This window comes from Salmo trutta, unplaced genomic scaffold, assembly GCF_901001165.1.
Source record: "Salmo trutta unplaced genomic scaffold, fSalTru1.1, whole genome shotgun sequence".
Classification (NCBI taxonomy): Eukaryota; Metazoa; Chordata; class Actinopteri; order Salmoniformes; family Salmonidae; genus Salmo; species Salmo trutta.
In genome coordinates this window covers 1,033,114-1,055,748 of record NW_021823195.1, presented here as the reverse complement: position 1 = coordinate 1,055,748, position 22,635 = coordinate 1,033,114, and the positions used below count along the sequence as shown (strand labels likewise).

Genomic DNA, 22,635 nt, shown 5'->3' with positions numbered 1-22,635 from the left:
TTTTCCATGTGAATATTAAAGTCACCAAAAACTAGAATATTATCTGCCAAGGTCTGATAGGAATTCAGGGAACACAGTGAGGAACGCTGCATACGGCCCAGGAGGCCTGTAAACAGTAGCTTTCTGTGTGTCTCTCTGCCTCTGATTGTCTGGTGTGTCTCTCTGCCTCTGATTATCTGTTGTGTCTCTCTGCCTCTGATTATCTGGTGTGTCTCTCTGCCTCTGATTATCTGGTGTGTCTCTGATTATCTGGTGTGTCTCTCTGCCTCTGATTGTCTGCTGTGTCTCTCTGCCTCTGATTATCTGGTGTGTCTCTCTGCCTCTGATTGTCTGGTGTCTCTCTGCCTCTGATTGTCTGGCGTGTCTCTCTGCCTCTGATTATCTGGTGTGTCTCTCTGCCTCTGATTGTCTGGTGTGTCTCTCTGCCTCTGATTGTCTGGTGTGTCTCTCTGCCTCTGATTGTCTGGTGTGTCTCTCTGCCTCTGATTGTCTGGTGTGTCTCTCTGCCTCTGATTGTCTGGTGTGTCTCTCTGCCTCTGATTGTCTGGTGTGTCTCTCTGCCTCTGATTGTCTGGTGTGTCTCTCTGCCTCTGATTGTCTGCTGTGTGTCTCTCTGCCTCTGATTGTCTGCTGTGTGTCTCTGGTTCCCGTCTGTTCTCTACAGGTCTGACGTGGTTGTGCTGTGTTTCTCCATCGCCAACCCCAACTCTCTGCATCACGTCAAGACCATGTGGCACATGGAGATCAAACACTTTTGTCCCAGGACGCCTGTCATCCTGGTGGGTTGTCAGCTGGACCTGCGTTATGCTGATCTGGAGGCCGTCAACAGGGCCAGGAGGCCACTAGCCAGGTATAGAATCAGCATTACAGGGCCAGGAGGCCGCTAGCCAGGTATAGAATCAGCATTACAGGGCCAGGAGGCCTCTAGCCAGGTATAGAATCAGCATTACGGGGCCAGGAGGCCGCTAGCCAGGTATAGAATCAGCATTACGGGGCCAGGAGGCCGCTAGCCAGGTATAGAATCAGCATTACGGGGCCAGGAGGCCGCTAGCCAGGTATAGAATCAGCATTACGGGGCCAGGGGGCCGCTAGCCAGGTATAGAATCAGCATTACGGGGCCAGGAGGCCGCTAGCCAGGTATAGAATCAGCATTACGGGGCCAGGAGGCCGCTAGCCAGGTATAGAATCAGCATTACGGGGCCAGGAGGCCGCTAGCCAGGTATAGAATCAGCATTACGGGGCCAGGAGGCCGCTAGCCAGGTATAGAATCAGCATTACGGGGCCAGGAGGCCGCTAGCCAGGTATAGAATCAGCATTACGGGGCCAGGAGGCCGCTAGCCAGGTATAGAATCAGCATTACGGGGCCAGGAGGCCGCTAGCCAGGTATAGAATCAGCATTACGGGGCCAGGAGGCCGCTAGCCAGGTATAGAATCAGCATTACGGGGCCAGGAGGCCGCTAGCCAGGTATAGAATCAGCATTACGGGGCCAGGAGGCCGCTAGCCAGGTATAGAATCAGCATTACGGGGCCAGGAGGCCGCTAGCCAGGTATAGAATCAGCATTACGGGGCCAGGAGGCCGCTAGCCAGGTATAGAATCAGCATTACGGGGCCAGGAGGCCGCTAGCCAGGTATAGAATCAGCATTACGGGGCCAGGAGGCCGCTAGCCAGGTATAGAATCAGCATTACGGGGCCAGGAGGCCGCTAGCCAGGTATAGAATCAGCATTACGGGGCCAGGAGGCCGCTAGCCAGGTATAGAATCAGCATTACGGGGCCAGGAGGCCGCTAGCCAGGTATAGAATCAGCATTACGGGGCCAGGAGGCCGCTAGCCAGGTATAGAATCAGCATTACGGGGCCAGGAGGCCGCTAGCCAGGTATAGAATCAGCATTACGGGGCCAGGAGGCCGCTAGCCAGGTTTAGAATCAGCATTACGGGGCCAGGAGGCCGCTAGCCAGGTATAGAATCAGCATTACAGGGCCAGGAGGCCACTAGCCAGGTATAGAATCAGCATTACAGGGCCAGGAGGCCACTAGCCAGGTATAGAATCAGCATTACAGGGCCAGGAGGCCACTAGCCAGGTATAGAATCAGCATTACAGGGCCAGGAGGCCGCTAGCCAGGTATAGAATCAGCATTACAGGGCCAGGAGGCCACTAGCCAGGTATAGAATCAGCATTACAGGGCCAGGAGGCCACTAGCCAGGTATAGAATCAGCATTACAGGGCCAGGAGGCCACTAGCCAGGTATAGAATCAGCATTACGTCAGGTGGCTGGTTTTGATTGACTAGATCTATACATTTTAGTTTTAGTTGACACTCTATGTGCAGTAACTACTGACATTTTATTCTATTAAGCAAACCGGTTTACATAGATTTAATAAAATAATTACTTTGTATTGTTCCGTATTGAGAATAGCTGTTATTTCCTCCCCACCAGGCCTATAAAGCCAGGAGACATCCTTCCTCCAGAGACTGGCCGGGAGGTGGCCAAGGAGCTGGGCATCTCCTACTACGAGACCAGTGTGTTCGACCAGTTTGGCGTCAAGGACATCTTCGACAACGCCATTCGAGCAGCGCTCATCTCCCGTCGACACCTGCAGTTCTGGAAGTCCCACCTCCGGAAGGTCCAGAAGCCCCTCCTCCAGGCGCCCTTCCTGCCGCCCAAAGCACCGCCCCCTCTCATCAAGGTTCCAGAGTGTTTCGTCAACAACAGGGAGGGTCCTGGCCTCCTATTGGACAGTCCTCTGTGTGCTGACGTCATGTTCATCCTCCAGGACCACATCCACATCTTCGCCCACAAGATCTACCTCTCCACCTCCTCCTCCAAGTTTTATGACCTGTTCCAGGTAGTGTCTATTTGCCTGGTTCCTCTCTAGGTTCCTCTCTAGGTTCCTCTCTAGGTTCCTCTCTAGGTTCCTTCCTTCTAGGTTTTGATTCCTAGCCACTGTGCTTCTGCCTCTGCATTGCTTGCTCTCTGTGGTTTCCGGCTGGGTTTCTGTAGAGCACTTTGTGACACATAAAAAAAACAAAACGTTATAAATGTGATTGTTTCCAGATGGACTTCAGTGACGAGTCCCAGTGCCTGGTGGTGACGGAGCGGCATGCCCGGGACTCTCTCCTCAGGACCCTTAGTCTGGACACAGATGAGGACGTGGCTGTGCTCCCCAACCACTCCCCCTGCTCCCTCAGGGCCTCGAAGAGTGACGGCACCTTGAAGATGATGAGCTTCTCTGGTAAGCACCGTCGCACCAAGCTGTCCTTGGCCTCCTGGAGCAAGGCCTTCTACAGCATCCACAAGGAGAGCGTGACCAACCCCGTGACGGGCTCCCCGGCTCACATGACGGTGGTGAAGATGGACTACTCCATCCAGCTGGGTCCGTTCAGTGCCGTGTTGAAGTTCCTCTACACTGGGGAGCTGGATGAAGAGGAGCGGGATCTGATGAAGATCGCCCAGATCGCGGAGGTCCTGGAGGTGTTTGACCTGAGGATGATGGTGGAGAACATCATGAACCGCGAGGGCTTCATGAACCAGGAGATCACCAAGGCCTTCCACGTCAGGAAATCCAACCGCATCAAGGAGTGTCTCAACAAGAACACCTTCACAGGTAAACCATGCAGCATCATAGATCAAAGTGTTTTGTTTTCTTGATGAGAGAGAATTTATCTGTTGCTTTTCAAATGTATTGACTAGGAAGTTATCATGTGACTGGAACTTTGGATGGGGTTGATGTGATGTGTTCTGTTTAATGTGTTTCTCCGGGGCACATGTCACCTTCAGGTTGTTGTTATAATGTCTCAGACGTCACCTTCAGGTTGTTGTTATAACGTCTCAGACGTCACCTTCAGGTTGGTGTTATAATGTCTCAGACGTCACCTTCAGGTTGGTGTTATAATGTCTGACGTCACCTTCAGGTTGGTGTTATAATGTCTCAGACGTCACCTTCAGGTTGGTGTTATAATGTCTCAGACGTCACCTTCAGGTTGGTGTTATAATGTCTCAGACGTCACCTTCAGGTTGGTGTTATAATGTCTCAGACGTCACCTTCAGGTTGGTGTTATAATGTCTCAGACGTCACCTTCAGGTTGTTGTTATAATGTCTCTGTCTCAGACGTCACCTTCAGGTTGGAGGATGGAACCATCAATGCTCACAGACCTCTGCTCATCTCCTCCTGTGATTGGATGGCTGCTGTGTTCGGAGGGTCCTTCATGGAGAGTGCTAACAACGAGGTGAGTCTACAGCACAGAGTAATATCTAGTGTTGGGGTTAGGCTGCTGTGTTGGGTGGATCCTTCATGGAGAGTTAACGAGTCTACAGCACAGTCTGGGTTAGGGTTATGTTCGTCCCAAATGGCACCCTATTCCCTATGTAGTAAACTACTTTTTACCAGGGTCTTTTACTTGCAAGGAAACACTAAAACAGGAAGTACCAGTGAGGAGTTTAACACATCAGCCACTGGCTTCATTAATAATTACATCGACGAAGTCATCCCCACGGTGACAGTATGTAGATATCCCAACCAGAAGCCATGGATTACTGGCAACATGCACACTGAGCTTAAGGCTAGAGCTGCCGCTTTCAAGGAGCGGGACACTAACCTAGACGCTTAAAAGAAATCCCGCTACGAACCATCAAACAGCCAAAGCGTAAATAGAGGACTAAAATCGAATCCTACTACACCGGCTCTGACGCTTGTTGGATGTGGCAGGGTTTGCAAAGTATCACGGATTACAAAGGGGAAACCCAGCCGCGAGCTGTCCAGTGACGCCTACCAGACAAGCAAAATACCTTCTATGCTCACTTTGAGGAAAGTAACGCTGAACCATGCATGAGAGCACCAGCTGTTCCCGACAACTGTGTGATCACGCTCTCCGTAGCCGATGTGAGTAAGACCTTTAAACAGGTTAACATTCAGACGGATTACCAGAACTCAGAGCATTCGCTGACCAATACCCTATAATGACAAAGCGAAAATAATATTTTTAATTTATTTTATTGCACATTTATACAAAATTAAATATAGAAATACCTTATTTACATAACTATTCAGACCCTTTGCTATGAAACTCGAAATTGAGCTCAGGTGTATCCTGTTTCCATTGATCATCCTTGAGATGTTTCTACAACTTGATTGGAGTCCACCTGTGGTAAATTCAATTGATTGGACATGATTTGGAAAGGCACAGACCTGACCAGGATCCATAGGGAATACCAGGATCCATAGATAATATAGGGAATGGATGTTGTCTCCAATTGACCAGGATCCATAGGGAATAGGGGATGTTGTCTCCAGTTGACCAGGATCCATAGGGAATAGGGGATGTTGACCAGGATCCATAGGGAATAGGGGATGTTGACCAGGATCCATAGGGAATAGGGGATGTTGACCAGGATCCATAGGGAATAGGGGATGTTGACCAGGATCCATAGGGAATAGGGGATGATGACCAGGATCCATAGGGAATAGGGGATGTTGACCAGGATCCATAGGGAATAGGGGATGTTGACCAGGATCCATAGGGAATAGGGGATGTTGACCAGGATCCATAGGGAATAGGGGATGTCTCCAGTTGACCAAGATCCATAGGGAATAGAGGATGTTGACCAGGATCCATAGGGAATAGGGGATGTGGACCAGGATCCATAAGGAATAGGGGATGTTGACCAGGATCCATAGGGAATAGGGGATGTTGACCAGGATCCATAGGGAATAGGGGATGTTGACCAGGGTCCATAGGGAATAGGGGATGTTGTCTTCAGTTGACCAGGATCCATAGGGAATAGGGGATGTTGACCAGGATCCATAGGGAATAGGGGATGTCTCCAGTTGACCAAGATCCATAGGGAATAGGGGATGTTGACCAGGATCCATAGGGAATAGGGGATGTGGACCAGGATCCATAGGGAATAGGGGATGTTGACCAGGATCCATAGGGAATAGGGGATGTTGACCAGGATCCATAGGGAATAGGGGATGTTGACCAGGGTCCATAGGGAATAGGGGATGTTGTCTTCAGTTGACCAGGATCCATAGGGAATAGGGGATGTTGACCAGGATCCATAGGGAATATTGGATGTTGACCAGGATCCATAGGGAATAGGGGATGTTGTCTCCAGTTGACCAGGATCCATAGGGGATGTTGACCAGGATCCATAGGGAATAGGGGATGTTGTCTCCAGTTGACCAGGATCCATAGGGAATAGGGGATGTTGTCCAGGATCCATAGGGAATAGGGGATGTTGACCAGGATCCATAGGGAATAGGGGATGTTGACCAGGATCCATAGGGAATAGGGGATGTTGACCAGGATCCAAAGGGAATATGGGATGTTGTCCAGGATCCATAGGGAATAGGGGATGTTGACCAGGATCCATAGGGAATAGGGGATGTTGACCAGGATCCATAGGGAATATTGGATGTTGACCAGGATCCATTGGGAATAGGGGATGTTGTCTCCAGTTGACCAGGATCCATAGGGAATAGGGGATGTTGTCTTCAGTTGACCAGGATCCATAGGGAATATTGGATGTTGACCAGGATCCGTAGGGAATATGGGATGTTGTCCAGGATCCATAGGATTATATGGGATGTTGTCCAGGATCCATAGGGAATAGGGGATGTTGTCCAGGATCCATAGGGAATAGGGGATGTTGACCAGGATCCATAGGGAATAGGGGATGTTGACCAGGATCCATAGGGAATAGGGGATGTTGACCAGGATCCATAGGGAATAGGGGATGTTGACCAGGATCCATAGGGAATAGGGGATGATGACCAGGATCCATAGGGAATAGGGGATGTTGACCAGGATCCATAGGGAATAGGGGATGTTGACCAGGATCCATAGGGAATAGGGGATGTTGACCAGGATCCATAGGGAATAGGGGATGTTGACCAGGATCCATAGGGAATAGGGGATGTTGACCAGGATCCATAGAGAATAGAGGATGTTGACCAGGATCCATAGGGAATAGGGGATGTTGACCAGGATCCATAGGGAATAGGGGATGTTGACCAGGATCCATAGGGAATAGGGGATGTTGACCAGGATCCATAGGGAGTAGGGGATGTTGACCAGGGTCCATAGGGAATAGGGGATGTTGTCTTCAGTTGACCAGGATCCATAGGGAATAGGGGATGTTGACCAGGATCCATAGGGAATATTGGATGTTGACCAGGATCCATAGGGAATAGGGGATGTTGTCTCCAGTTGACCAGGATCCATAGGGGATGTTGACCAGGATCCATAGGGGATGTTGTCTCCAGTTGACCAGGATCCATAGGGAATACGGGATGTTGTCCAGGATCCATAGGGAATAGGGGATGTTGACCAGGATCCATAGGGAATAGGGGATGTTGACCAGGATCCATAGGGAATATGGGATGTTGACCAGGATCCATAGGGAATAGGGGATGTTGACCAGGATCCATAGGGAATAGGGGATGTTGACCAGGATCCATAGGGATTAGGGGATGTTGACCAGGATCCAAAGGGAATATGGGATGTTGTCCAGGATCCATAGGGAATAGGGGATGTTGACCAGGATCCATAGGGAATATTGGATGTTGACCAGGATCCATTGGGAATAGGGGATGTTGTCTCCAGTTGACCAGGATCCATAGGGAATAGGGGATGTTGTCTTCAGTTGACCAGGATCCATAGGGAATATTGGATGTTGACCAGGATCCATAGGGAATAGGGGATGTTGTCTCCAGTTGACCAGGATCCATAGGGAATATGGGTTGTTGTCCAGGATCCATAGGGAATAGGTGATGTTGACCAGGATCCATAGGGAATATGGGATGTTGTCTCCAGTTGACCAGGATCCATAGGGGATGTTGACCAGGATCCATAGGGAATAGGGGATGTTGTCTCCAGTTGACCAGGATCCATAGGGAATATGGGATGTTGACCAGGATCCATAGGGAATAGGGGATGTTGACCAGGATCCATAGGGAATAGGGGATGTTGACCAGGATCCAAAGGGAATATGGGATGTTGTCCAGGATCCATAGGGAATATGGGATGTTGACCAGGATCCGTAGGGAATATGGGATGTTGTCCAGGATCCATAGGATTATATGGGATGTTGTCCAGGATCCATAGGGAATAGGGGATGTTGACCAGGATCCATCGGGAATAGGGGATGTTGACCAGGATCCATAGGGAATAGGGGATGTTAACCAGCATCCATAGGTAATAGGGGATGTTGACCAGGATCCATAGGGAATATGGGATGTTGACCAGGATCCATAGGGAATAGGGGATGTTGACCAGGACCCATAGGGAATAGGGGATGTTGACCAGGATCCATAGGGAATAGGGGATGTTGACCAGGATCCATAGGTAATAGGGGATGTTGACCAGGATCCATAGGGAATAGGGGATGTTGTCTCCAGTTCATTGATTAAACCCCAGGTGGCAGTAAGAACAGCTACATGACAGTTTCATCAGAGTAACAAGTAAAAATAGACGTCATTCAGAGATCTTTAAATAGCTGTTAGGACAAGGACATCATCTACCTCTCTCTGAACAGGCTCTCAGGCTAACAGGCTAACACTACCTCTCTCTGAACACAGAGTCCTGTTCTGTTACACTGCTCTCAGGCTAACAGGCTAACACTACCGCTCTCTGAACACAGAGTCCTGTTCTGTTACACTGCTCTCAGGCTAACAGGCTAACAGGCTAACACTACCTCTCTCTGAACACAGAGTCCTGTTCTGTTTCACTGCTCTCAGGCAGGCAGACCAACAGGCTAACAGGCTAACACTACCTCTCTCTGAACACAGAGTCCTGCCTGTTCTGTTTCACTGCTCTCAGACAGGCAGACCAGCAGGCTAGCAGGCTAACAGGCTAACACCACCTCTCTCTTTGACCATGGGGACGTCTTTATTTTAGTGTGGTAGCTAGCTACAACCCGGTATCCTAATCTCTACAGAGCCTCTGTAGTCTCTACTGATAGTCTCTACAGAGTCTCTGTAGTCTCTACTGCTAGTCTCTACAGAGCCTCTGTAGTCTCTACTGCTAGTCTCTACAGAGCCTCTGTAGTCTCTACTGCTAGTCTCTACTGCTAGTCTTTACAGACCTGTAGTCTCTACTGCTAGTTTCTACAGACCCTCTGTAGTCTCTACTGCTAGTCTCTACAGACCCTCTGTAGTCTCTACTGCTAGTCTTTACAGAGCCTCTGTAGTCTCTACTGCTAGTCTTTACAGACCCTCTGTAGGCTCTACTGCTAGTCTTTACAGAGCCTCTGTAGTCTCTACTGCTAGTCTTTACAGACCCTCTGTAGTCTCTACTGCTAGTTTCTACAGACCCTCTGTAGTTTCTACTGCTAGTCTCTACAGAGCCTCTGTAGTCTCTACTGCTAGTTTCTACAGAGCCTCTGTAGTCTCTACTGCTAGTCTCTACAGAGCCTCTGTAGTCTCTACCGGTAGTCTCTACTGACCCTCTGTAGTCTCTACTGCTAGTCTTTACAGAGCCTCTGTAGTCTCTACTGCTAGTCTCTACTGCTAGTCTTTACAGACCCTCTGTAGTCTCTACTGCTAGTCTTTACAGAGCCTCTGTAGTCTCTACTGCTAGTCTTTACAGAGTCTCTGTAGTCTCTACTGCTAGTCTTTACAGAGCCTCTGTAGTCTCTACTGCTAGTCTTCACAGAGCCTCTGTAGTCTCTACTGCTAGTCTCTACTGACCCTCTGTAGTCTCTACTGCTAGTCTTTACAGACCCTCTGTAGTCTCTACTGCTAGTCTTTACAGACCCTCTGTAGTCTCTACTGCTAGTCTCTACTGCTAGTCTTTACAGACCCTCTGTGGTCTCTACTGCTAGTCTTTACAGACCCTCTGTAGTCTCTACTGCTAGTCTACAGACCCTCTGTAGTCTCTACTGCTAGTCTTTACTGACAGTGAAACAGGACATTTAGATGTTGTCAAATGATTTGTCTCTGTTCTTTCCTGTGTGTGTCTGTGTGTGTGTCTGTGTGTGTGTATCTGTGTGTGTGTGTCTGTCTGTGTGTCTGTCTGTGTGTGTGTCTGTGTGTGTCTGTGTGTGTCTGTGTGTGTCTGTGTGTGTCTGTGTGTTTAGGTCTCGTTCCCAGGCACCAGCAGGGTGTGTATGCAGGCTGTTCTGGAGTATCTCTACACCAATCAGCTTTGTCCCATGGCAGAGCTGGACCCTATGGAGCTGACGGCCCTGGCTGACAGACTCTGTCTCCCAAGACTGACCGCTCTGACAGGTACTGACCATAACCCTGGTTAACAGACTGACTCCCCAGACTGACCATAACCCTGGTTAACAGACTGTCTCCCCAGACTGACCGCTCTGACAGGTACTGACCGTAACCCTGGTTAACAGACTGTCTCCCCAGACTGACCATAACCCTGGTTAACAGACTGTCTCCCCAGACTGACCATAACCCTGGTTAACAGACTGTCTCCCCAGACTGTCTCCCCAGACTGACCGCTCTGACAGGTACTGACCATAACGCTGATTAACAGACTGTCTCCCCAGACTGACCATAACCCTGGTTAACAGACTGTCTCCCCAGACTGACCGCTCTGACAGGTACTGACCATAACCCTGGTAACAGACTGTCTCCCCAGACTGTCTCCCCAGACTGACCGTAACCCTGGTTAACAGACTGTCTCCCCAGACTGACAATAACCCTGGTTAACAGACTGTTTCCCCAGTCCCCAGACTGACCGTAACCCTGGTTAACAGACTGTCTCCCCAGACTGACCATAACTCTGGTTAACAGACTGTCTCCCCAGACTGATCGCTCTGACAGGTACTGACCATAACCCTGGTTAACAGACTGTCTCCCCAGACTGACCATAACCCTGATTAACAGACTGTCTCCCCAAACTGACCGTAACCCTGGTTAACAGACTGTCTCCCCAGACTGACCATAACTCTGGTTAACAGACTGTCTCCACAGACTGACCGTAACCCTGGTTAACAGACTGTCTCCCCAGACTGACCATAACCCTGGTTAACAGACTGTCTCCCCAGACTGTCTCCCCAGACTGACCGTAACCCTGGTTAACAGACTGTCTCCCCAGACTGTCTCCCCAGACTGACCGTAACCCTGGTTAACAGACTGTCTCCCCAGACTGACCATAACCCTGGTTAACAGACTGTCTCCCCAGACTGTCTCCCCAGACTGACCGTAACCCTGGTTAACAGACTGTCTCCCCAGACTGACCGTAACCCTGGTTAACAGACTGTCTCCCCAGACTGACCGTAACCCTGGTTAACAGACTGTCTCCCCAGACTGTCTCCCCAGACTGACCATAAACCTGGTTAACAGACTGTCTCCCCAGACTGACCGTAACCCTGGTTAACAGACTGTCTCCCCAGACTGACCGTAACCCTGGTTAACAGACTGTCTCCCCAGACTGACCGTAACCCTGGTTAACAGACTGTCTCCCCAGACTGACCGTAACCCTGGTTAACAGACTGTCTCCCCAGACTGTCTCCCCAGACTGTCTCCCCAGACTGACCATAACCCTGGTTAACAGACTGTCTCCCCAGACTGTCTCCCCAGACTGACCATAACCCTGGTTAACAGACTGTCTCCCCAGACTGTCTCCCCAGACTGACCATAACCCTGGTTAACAGACTGTCTCCCCAGACTGACCCTAACCCTGGTTAACAGACTGTCTCCCCAGACTGACCGTAACCCTGGTTAATAGACTGTCTCCCCAGACTGACCGTAACCCTGGTTAACAGACTGTCTCCCCAGACTGACCCTAACCCTGGTTAACAGACTGTCTCCCCAGACTGACCCTAACCCTGGTTAACAGACTGTCTCCCCAGACTGACCGTAACCCTGGTTAACAGACTGTCTCCCCAGACTGACCCTAACCCTGGTTAACAGACTGTCTCCCCAGACTGTCTCCCCAGACTGACCATAACCCTGGTTAACAGACTGTCTCCCCAGACTGACCATAACCCTGGTTAACAGACTGTCTCCCCAGACTGACCGTAACCCTGGTTAACAGACTGTCTCCCCAGACTGTCTCCCCAGACTGACCCTAACCCTGGTTAACAGACTGTCTCCCCAGACTGACCGTAACCCTGGTTAACAGACTGTCTCCCCAGACTGACCCTAACCCTGGTTAACAGACTGTCTCCCCAGACTGTCTGCTCTGCCCAGAACCATCTGTTTCGAGATTTGGGCTTAGCATTCAATATCCCCATGTAATGTCAATGGGGAGATAACATGGCTGCCGTGCATCACAATGCAGAACTCCCATGTTCCCAACTCTCTAAGGGGGTGTTCCTAAATTGACTCCAATGTGTGAATGTGCTCAGTGCAGTCTGGGTCATTTATAAATTCATAGCGTCTAAATCCACTGGCTGAGGAACAGGTTCGATCAGGACACTGGCTGAGGAACAGGGTTGATCAGGACACTGGCTGAGGAGCAGGGCCGATCAGGACACTGGCTGAGGAACAGGGTCGATCAGGACACTGGCTGAGGAACAGGGTCGATCAGGACACACTGGCTGAGGAGAAGGGCTGATCAGGACACTGGCTGAGGAGCAGGGCTGATCAGGACACTGGCTGAGGAGCAGGGTTGATCAGGGGACACTGGCTGAGGAGCAGGGTCGATCAGGACACTGGCTGAGGAGCAGGGTCGATCAGGGGACACTGGCTGAGGAGCAGGGTCGATCAGGACACTGGCTGAGGAGCAGGGCCGATCAGGACACTGGCTGAGGAGCAGGGCCGATCAGGACACTGGCTGAGGAGCAGGGCCGATCAGGACACTGGCTGAGGAGCAGGGTCGATCAGGGGACACTGGCTGAGGAGCAGGGTCGATCAGGACACTGGCTGAGGAGCAGGGCCGATCAGGACACTGGCTGAGGAGCAGGGCCGATCAGGACACTGGCTGAGGAGCAGGGCCGATCAGGACACTGGCTGAGGAGCAGGGTCGATCAGCGGACACTGGCTGAGGAGCAGGGCCGATCAGGGGACACTGGCTGAGGAGCAGGGCCGATCAGGACACTGGCTGAGGAGCAGGGCCGATCAGGGGACACTGGCTGAGGAGCAGGGTCGATCAGGGGACATTGGCTGAGGAGCAGGGTCGATCAGGGGACACTGGCTGAGGAGCAAGGTCGATCAGGGGACACTTGCTGAGGAGCAGGGTCGATCAGGACACTGGCTGAGGAGCAGGGTCGATCAGGACACTGGCTGAGGAACAGGGTCGATCAGGGGACACTGGCTGAGGAGCAGGGTCGATCAGGGGACACTGGCTGAGGAGCAGGGCCGATCAGGACACTGGCTGAGGAGCAGGGTCGATCAGGGGACACTGGCTGAGGAGCAGGGTCGATCAGGACACTGGCTGAGGAGCAGGGTCGATCAGAACACTGGCTGAGGAGCAGGGTCGATCAGGGGACACTGGCTGAGGAGCAGGGTCGATCAGGGGACACTGGCTGAGGAGCAGGGCCGATAAGGACACTGGCTGAGGAGCAGGGTCGATCAGGGGACACTGGCTGAGGAGCAGGGTCGATCAGGACACTGGCTGAGGAGCAGGGCCGATCAGGACACACTGGCTGAGGAGCAAGGCCGATCAGGACACTGGCTGAGGAGCAGGGTCGATCAGGACACACTGGCTGAGGAGCAGGGTCGATCAGGACACACTGGCTGAGGAGCAGGGTCGATCAGGACACTGGCTGAAGAGCAGGGTCGATCAGGGGACACTGGCTGAGGAGCAGGGCCGATCAGGACACTGGCTGAGGAGCAGGGCCGATCAGGACACTGGCTGAGGAGCAGTGTCGATCAGGACACTGGCTGAGGAGCAGGGTCGATCAGGGGACACTGGCTGAGGAGCAGGGCCGATCAGGGGACACTGGCTGAGGAGCAGGGCCGATCAGGACACACTGGCTGAGGAGCAGGGCCGATCAGGACACTGGCTGAGGAGCAGGGTCGATCAGGGGACACTGGCTGAGGAGCAGGGCCGATCAGGACACTGGCTGAGGAGCAGGGTCGATCAGGGGACACTGGCTGAGGAGCAGGGTCGATCAGGACACTGGCTGAGGAGCAGTGTCGATCAGGACACTGGCTGAGGAGCAGGGTCGATCAGGGGACACTGGCTGAGGAGCAGGGCCGATCAGGGGACACTGGCTGAGGAGCAGGGCCGATCAGGGGACACTGGCTGAGGAGCAGGGTCGATCAGGACACTGGCTGAGGAGCAGGGTCGATCAGGGGACACTGGCTGAGGAGCAGGGTCGATCAGGGGACACTGGCTGAGGAGCAGGGTCGATCAGGACACTTGCTGAGGAGCAGGGCCGATCAGGACACTGGCTGAGGAGCAGGGTCGATCAGGGGACACTGGCTGAGGAGCAGGGTCGATCAGGGGACACTGGCTGAGGAGCGGGGCCGATCAGGGGACACTGGCTGAGGAGCAGGGTCGATCAGGGGACACTGGCTGAGGAGCAGGGTCGATCAGGGGACACTGGCTGAGGAGCAGGGTCGATCAGGGGACACTGGCTGAGGAGCGGGGCCGATCAGGGGACACTGGCTGAGGAGCAGGGTCGATCAGGGGACACTGGCTGAGGAGCAGGGTCGATCAGGGGACACTGGCTGAGGAGCAGGGTCGATCAGGGGACACTGGCTGAGGAGCAGGGCCGATCAGGGGACACTGGCTGAGGAGCAGGGCCGATCAGGGGACACTGGCTGAGGAGCAGGGTCCTTTTTCTCCTCGCTCTGTGTACTTTGTGTACTCTGACTCTGCACCAATTGGGAGATTCAGACGTGTATTTGAACCTGTCTCATTTGTAGTTACGGTATTACTACAGTATTAAAACTGTAAGTACAGTGCTGCGTTAGCTGGGATTGCATACTGCTGGAGTGAAACCTTTTTTAAGCCCTTCTGTATTGTTTTTCTTGGGTGCCTTGTGACCGTGAAGCATCATCTATAGAATATTGATTTCAACTCGGGTTCTGAAACTCTGTATAGTTTTATTATAAACGTTTGTCTGAAGATGTTTCTTCTGTCTGCTCCACAGAACACTATGCTGTGAGTGAGCTGGTGAAAGCCTCCAAAGATGGACAGGATATAGACGGAGAGGTACTCACCTATCTGGAACTGGCTCAGGTTGGTTTACTAGAACAGGATATAGACAGAGAGGTACTCACCTATCTGTAACTGGCTCAGGTTGGTTTACTAGAACAGGATATAGACAGAGAGGTACTCACCTATCTGGCTCAGGTTGGTTTACTAGAACAGGATATAGACGGAGAGGTACTCACCTATCTGGAACTGGCTCAGGTTGGTTTACTAGAACAGGATATAGACAGAGGTACTCACCTATCTGGAACTGGCTCAGGTTGGTTTACTAGGACAGGATATAGACAGAGAGGTACTCACCTATCTGGAACTGGTTCAGGTTGGTTTACTAGAACACGATATAGACGGAGAGGTACTCACCTATCTGGCTTAGGTTGGTTTACTAGAACAGAATATAGACAGAGAGGTACTCACCTATCTGGCTCAGGTTGGTTTACTAGAACAGGATATAAACAGAGATGTAATCACCTATCTGGAACTGGCTCAGGTTGGTTTACTAGAACAGGATATAGACGGAGAGGTACTCACCTATCTGGAACTGGCTCAGGTTGGTTTACTAGAACAGGATATAGACAGAGAGGTACTCACCTATCTGGCTCAGGTTGGTTTACTAGAACAGGATATAAACAGAGATGTAATCACCTATCTGGAACTGGCTCAGGTTGGTTTACTAGAACAGGATATAGACGGAGAGGTACTCACCTATCTGGAACTGGCTCAGGTTGGTTTACTAGGACAGGATATAGACAGAGAGGTACTCACCTAGGATGATTGTTCTGCGGTTTAAATATAGGATGATTGTTCTGCGGTTTACATTTGGGGATGATTGTTCTACTGTTTACATTTGGGGATGATTGTTCTACCGTTTACATTGGGGGTGATTGTTCTACCGTTTACATTTGGGGGTGATTGTTCTACCGTTTTTAAATGTATTTTCCTTTGTTTTTCTTCCAGTTCCATAATGCTAACCAGTTAGCAGCTTGGTGCTTACATCACATCTGCACTCACTACAACAACGTCTGTGCCATCTATCGCAAAGAGATCAAGGCCAAATCTGCAGGTGAGTTAATTGTCCATTGGTTCTGATCAGCACACAACCGGCCATCACAATCAATGAAAGCTGAACACTGAACAATATGGTTTTGAACTTTTATTAATGTGTTTCCTGTCAGATAGTAAGGCATCATTGACTGTCTGCTGGTTTTGTTATTTCCTTTCAATTTGTGATTAATGAAGACCTATAAAACAAGGTGAGGGGACTTCCTAACTAACCAGTGACCTTAATGGATCAATCAAGTCCAAGGGACGAGTGAAAACCTTCTATGGAATGAGTTTGCCACCTGTGTTCTGTACTACCCAGTCTGTGGTCGCTACGCTACATGTTGTCTGATGGTCTGTCGATGTTGTGTTTCCCTCCCAGAGAACCAAGAATATTTTGAGAAGCACCGCTGGCCCCCGGTGTGGTACCTGAAGGAGGAGGACCACTACCAGCGTGTGAAGAAGGAGAGGGAGAAAGAGGACGTGGTTCTCAACAAACACCACAGCAGACGACGTTGGTGCTTCTGGAGTACCTCCCCTGCCGTGGCCTGAGAGGAGGTCTGAGGAGCGTCTGGCCCAGCCCCAAACCGCCCAGGGAATCTGCCTCCTGCCTCCTGTCCTCGTGCTTCAGCTTCTAACCCTGCACCCCGCAAAGAGGTCCCAACAACACACGCTGTACCGATGTTTTACTGTTAGATCATCTGAGCATTAAGACAGAAAATAACTATCTGACGATGCACTGTCAGGTCCTACCCTCTTCTCTTGATGCACTGTCAGGTCCTACCCTCATCTCTTGATGCACTGTCAGGTCCTACCCTTCTTCTCTTGATGATGCACTGTCAGGTCCTACCCTTCTTCTCTTGATACACTGTCAGGTCCTACCCTTCTTCTTTTGATGATGCACTGTCAGGTCCTACCCTTCTTCTCTTGATGCACTGTCAGGTCCTACCCTTCTTCTTTTGATGATGCACTGTCAGGTCCTACCCTTCTTCTCTTGATGCACTGTCAGGTCCTACCCTTCTTCTCTTGATGCACTGTCAGGTCCTACCCTTCTTCTCTTGATGCACTGTCAGGTCCTACCCTCGTTTCTCTTGATACACTGTCAGGTCCTACCCTTCTTCTCTTGATACACTGTCAGGTCCTACACTTCTTCTCTTGATGCAATGTCAGGTCCTACCCTTCTTCTCTTGATGCACTGTCAGGTCCTACCCTTCTTCTCTTGATACACTGTCAGGTCCTACCCTCGTTTCTCTTGATGCACTGTCAGGGGTTACCCTCTTCTCTTGATACACTGTCAGGTCCTACCCTCTCTGCTTGGGTCCACATGAATAACCTCCACACGGCAGGACTCTACAGAGAGTCCATTTTACTTGCATATGCGCCTAAATATTTAGCTGTGCAACCTGGAATTTGAATTTATTTCACAATCTTTGTCGTCTGAGGATCATCGGACCAAAATGCAGCGGATGAAGTGCTCATCTTTGTATTTATTAAAGAACCACACTTAAACACAAAAACAACGACGATAAACCGTCCCGTAAGGTGCACTGACTATACAAGGAAACAACTACCTACAAAACCCATGAAGAAAAAATCCCTACTTAAATATGATCTCTAATCAGAGGCAACGAGGATCAGCTGCCTCCAATTAGAGTTCACCCCAAACATACACAACATAGAAATAGAAGAACTAGAAAGGAAAACATAGAAATAGATAACATAGATCAAACCCAAAACACACCAAACAAACACCCCTGCCACGCCCTGACCATACTATAATAACAAAATAACCTCTTTACTGGTCAGGATGTGACAATTTAGGAGCACCAGTGCACCTAGAAAAATGAAGGATTCTATCTACGTTGTTCAACCTGTCAACGTAGTGTGGTTAGACATGTAACATTACGGATGTATATTGTGATTCTTGATGTTAGCTGCAGTCACTGAAACCAGCCCTGGATCTAAGTCTGAATCATAAATGATGCAAAAATAACTCTTTAACATGATGAAACACAGGACCTGTTCATAGACAGGGCTTCATGCAGCCTTGGAATAATAATAATAACAACAACAACAACGTTGAAAATCAAATCAAATCAAATGTATTTATATAGCTCTTCGTACATCAGCTGAAATCTCAAAGTGCTGTACAGAAACCCAGCCTAAAAACCCCAAACAGCAAGCAATGCATGTGAAAGAAGCACGGTGGCTAGGAAAAACTCCCTAGGAAAAACTCCCTAGAAAGGCCAAAAACCTAGGAAGAAACCTAGAGAGGAACCAGGCTATGGGGGGTGGCCAGTCCTCTTCTGGCTGTGCCGGGTGGATATTATAAAGTACGTCTTGTGCTCACTCGGATACCGATACAGCTCCGGGGATAAACAGAGCTCCTGATTTGAATCGATCCCTAGGTCGGTATATTTAACCATGATGGAGGTCTGTATTATTCAACACCTGATGGTTCCTTTAACCCACCTGGTGATGGTAAAGGGGAAACTCTATACTTGAAATCAATGTGTTTTTATTCATCAGCTGTATAGTAGGCTTTCTTTAGTTAACCAAAGCCATAACTAGTCAGTTTATCATATTTTAATATATATACCATGTGATTTATTTATTTGTTGGTGATATTTAATATAGAAACCAAGTGGCTGGTTCTCTTGGTTCCTACTGTCAAAGGTCTTTGATCTAGTTTCTCGTCATCCTCCATCTTCTTTATAACCAAGTGGCTGGTTCTCTTGGTTCCTGCTGTTAAAAGGTCTTTGATCTAGCGTCTCGTCATCCTCCATCTTCTTTATAACCAAGTGGCTGGTTCTCTTGGTTTCTACTGTCAAGGTCTTTGATCTAGCGTCTCGTCATCCTCCATCTTCTTTATAACCAAGTGGCTGGTTCTCTTGGTTCCTGCTGTTAAAAGGTCTTTGATCTAGCGTCTCGTCATCCTCCATCTTCTTTATAACCAAGTGGCTGGTTCTCTTGGTTCCTGCTGTTAAAAGGTCTTTGATCTAGCTGCTCGTCATCCTCCATCTTCTTTATAACCAAGTGGCTGGTTCTCTTGGTTCCTGCTGTTAAAAGGTCTTTGATCTAGCTGCTCGTCATCCTCCATCTTCTTTATAACCAAGTGGCTGGTTCTCTTGGTTCCTGCTGTTAAAAGGTCTTTGATCTAGCGTCTCGTCATCCTCCATCTTCTTTATAACCAAGTGGCTGGTTCTCTTGGTTCCTACTGTCAAAGGTCTTTGATCTAGCTTCTCGTCATCCTCCATCTTCTTTATAACCAAGTGGCTGGTTCTCTTGGTTTCCGCTGTTAAAGGTCTTTGATCTAGCGTCTCGTCATCCTCCATCTTTTTTTTATTTTTTAAAAGGGAATGTTGTTGAATAAATGATTGATTTTACTTAATTGCTTTATTCTAGTTATCCTTTGAACTGCCAAGTGTATTTACCAGGGTCTGGACTGTTGGTCTAAAGGTTAATGCAGACAATATGTAATATTCAATCCTCAGACTGAGACGAGTCTGAGCGCCAGTCTGTTCCTGCTACTATGTTTGGCGTGACAATTCCACAAGGAGTTGGCAAGAGAGCAGAAATGTTTGTTTCACAAACCTATCAATAATACTATTTGAATCAAATTCACATGTAATATTTGTTTCACATACCTATCAATAATGCTATTGTAATCATGGGTTTATGCTTTTGAGTGGAGCCCCTTCAGCTGAACCTGTCATGTAGAACAAGTTATTAAACTGGAGTTCAGTACAACACTGTTATTATAGAAGGATCTGTTGCTGTTATGAAAGGCTTCCGTGTAAACATCAGAGAGAAAGGTTTGGCAACAACCACTCAGCCTCACTCTGTCAGGAGAGGAGCAGAGCAGCCTGTACCCAAGCTGTCACTCTGAGGAGCCAGACCAACACTGTATACATCACAGACCTGGAACACAATGCAACAACCACTCAGCCTCACTCTGTCAGGAGAGGAGGAGCAGAGCAGCCTGTACCCAAGCTGTCACTCTGAGGAGCCAGACCAACACTGTATACATCACAGACCTGGAACACAATGCAACAACCACTCAGCCTCACTCTGTCAGGAGAGGAGGAGCAGAGCAGGCTGTACCCAAGCTGTCACTCTGAGGAGCCAGACCAACACTGTATACATCACAGACCTGGAACACAATGCAACAACCACTCAGCCTCACTCTGTCAGGAGAGGAGGAGCAGAGCAGGCTGTACCCAAGCTGTCACTCTGAGGAGCCAGACCAACACTGTATACATCACAGCCCTGGAACACAATGTCACATTCTATTATTAGTAATGATCATTATTATATTGCCTGGTGATTCTATAACCAATGTCAACATGCCTGTATTGTAATCAACTTCCAATAAAAGTTGTAGTCCCAGTATATGGGCTGTATGGGCTGTAAGAGTGTCTTCATTTCCTTCCTGTCTTAACAGTTGTTATTCATGTTCATATTCTAGAACATTGTTAACCTTCTAGAAGATCTGCATTCCATTATAGAATGTTGTCGGCATTATAGAATGTTGTCTGCATTATAGAATGTTGTCAGCATTATAGAATGTTGTCTGCGTTCTGGAACGTTGTCTGCATTATAGAATGTTGTCAGCATTATAGAATGTTGTCAGTGTTATAGAATGTTGTCAGCATTATAGAATGTTGTCTGTGTTCTGGAACATTGTCTGCATTATAGAATGTTGTCGGCATTATAGAATGTTGTCAGCATTATAGAATGTTGTCTGCATTATAGAATGTTGTCTGCATTATAGAATGTTGTCAGCATTATAGAATGTTGTCTGCGTTCTGGAACGTTGTCTGCATTATAGAATGTTGTCGGCATTATAGAATGTTGTCTGCATTATAGAACGTTGTCAGCATTATAGAATGTTGTCGGCATTATAGAATGTTGTCGGCATTATAGAATGTTGTCGGCATTATAGAATGTTGTCGGCATTATAGAATGTTGTCGGCATTATAGAATGTTGTCGGCATTATAGAATGTTGTCGGCATTATAGAATGTTGTCAGCGTTATAGAATGTTGTCAGCATTATAGAATGTTGTCTGCGTTCTGGAACGTTGTCAGCGTTATAGAATGTTGTCTGCATTATAGAATGTTGTCGGCATTATAGAATGTTTTCGGCATTATAGAATGTTGTCTGCATTATAGAATGTTGTCTGCATTATAGAATGTTGTCGGCATTGTAGAACGTTGTCTGCATTATAGAACGTTGTCAGCATTATAGAACGTTGTCTGCATTATAGAACGTTGTCAGCATTATAGAACGTTGTCTGCATTATAGAATGTTGTCGGCGTTATAGAATGTTGTCGGCGTTATAGAATGTTGTCGGCGTTATAGAATGTTGTCGGCATTATAGAATGTTGTCTGCATTATAGAATGTTGTCTGCATTATAGAATGTTGTCTGCATTATAGAATGTTGATGGCATTATAGAATGTTGTTGGCATTATAGAATGTTGTCTGCATTATAGAATGTTGTCGGCATTATAGAATGTTGCCTGCGTTCTGGAATGTTGTCAGCATTATAGAATGTTGTTGGCATTATAGAATGTTGTCAGCATTATAGAATGTTGTTGGCATTATAGAATGTTGTCAGCATTATAGAATGTTGTCAGTGTTATAGAATGTTGTCAGCATTATAGAATGTTGTCTGCGTTCTGGAACGTTGTCAGCATTATAGAATGTTGTCAGCATTATAGAATGTTGTCAGTGTTATAGAATGTTGTCAGCATTATAGAATGTTGTCTGCGTTCTGGAACGTTGTCAGCATTATAGAATGTTGTCAGCATTATAGAATGTTGTCAGTGTTATAGAATGTTGTCAGCATTATAGAATGTTGTCTGCGTTCTGGAACGTTGTCAGCATTATAGAATGTTGTTTGCATTATAGAATGTTGTCTGCGTTCTGGAACGTTGTCAGCATTATAGAATGTTGTCTGCATTATAGAATGTTGTCTGCATTATAGAACGTTGTCAGCATTATAGAATGTTGTCTGCGTTCTGGAACGTTGTCAGCATTATAGAATGTTGTCAGCATTATAGGATGTTGTCTGCGTTCTGGAACGTTGTCAGCATTATAGAATGTTGTCAGCGTTCTGGAACGTTGTCAGCATTATAGAATGTTGTCTGTGCTCTGGAACGTTGTCAGCATTATAGAATGTTGTCTGCGTTCTGGAACGTTGTCAGCATTATAAAATGTTGTCTGCATTATAGAATGTTGTCTGCATTATAGAATGTTGTCTGCATTATAGAATGTTGTCTGCGTTCTGGAACGTTGTCAGCATTATAGAATGTTGTCCGCGTTCTGGAACGTTGTCAGCATTATAGAATGTTGTCTGTGCTCTGGAACGTTGTCAGCATTATAGAATGTTGTCTGCATTATAGAATGTTGTCTGCGTTCTGGAACGTTGTCAGCATTATAGAATGTTGTCTGCATTATAGAATGTTGTCAGCATTATAGAACGTTGTCAGCATTATAGAATGTTGTCAGCGTTCTGGAACGTTGT

At 48.5% G+C, this 22,635-nt stretch overlaps 1 protein-coding gene across 1 annotated transcript in view; it reads left to right on the top strand.

Annotated features, from left to right (window-relative positions):
* The window catches only part of LOC115189576 (rho-related BTB domain-containing protein 1), a 28,106-nt gene extending 10,422 nt beyond the window's left edge, over positions 1–17,684 (top strand). The window contains exons 4-11 of the mRNA XM_029748193.1: positions 665–850; positions 2,438–2,846; positions 3,056–3,605; positions 4,110–4,228; positions 10,080–10,230; positions 15,006–15,094; positions 16,022–16,127; positions 16,488–17,684. Of these exons, the coding sequence (XP_029604053.1) occupies positions 665–850; positions 2,438–2,846; positions 3,056–3,605; positions 4,110–4,228; positions 10,080–10,230; positions 15,006–15,094; positions 16,022–16,127; positions 16,488–16,657 (1,780 nt within the window). The 3' untranslated portion in view covers positions 16,658–17,684. The remainder of the gene's footprint in view (positions 1–664; positions 851–2,437; positions 2,847–3,055; positions 3,606–4,109; positions 4,229–10,079; positions 10,231–15,005; positions 15,095–16,021; positions 16,128–16,487) is intronic.
* Positions 17,685–22,635: the final 4,951 nt, after the last annotated feature.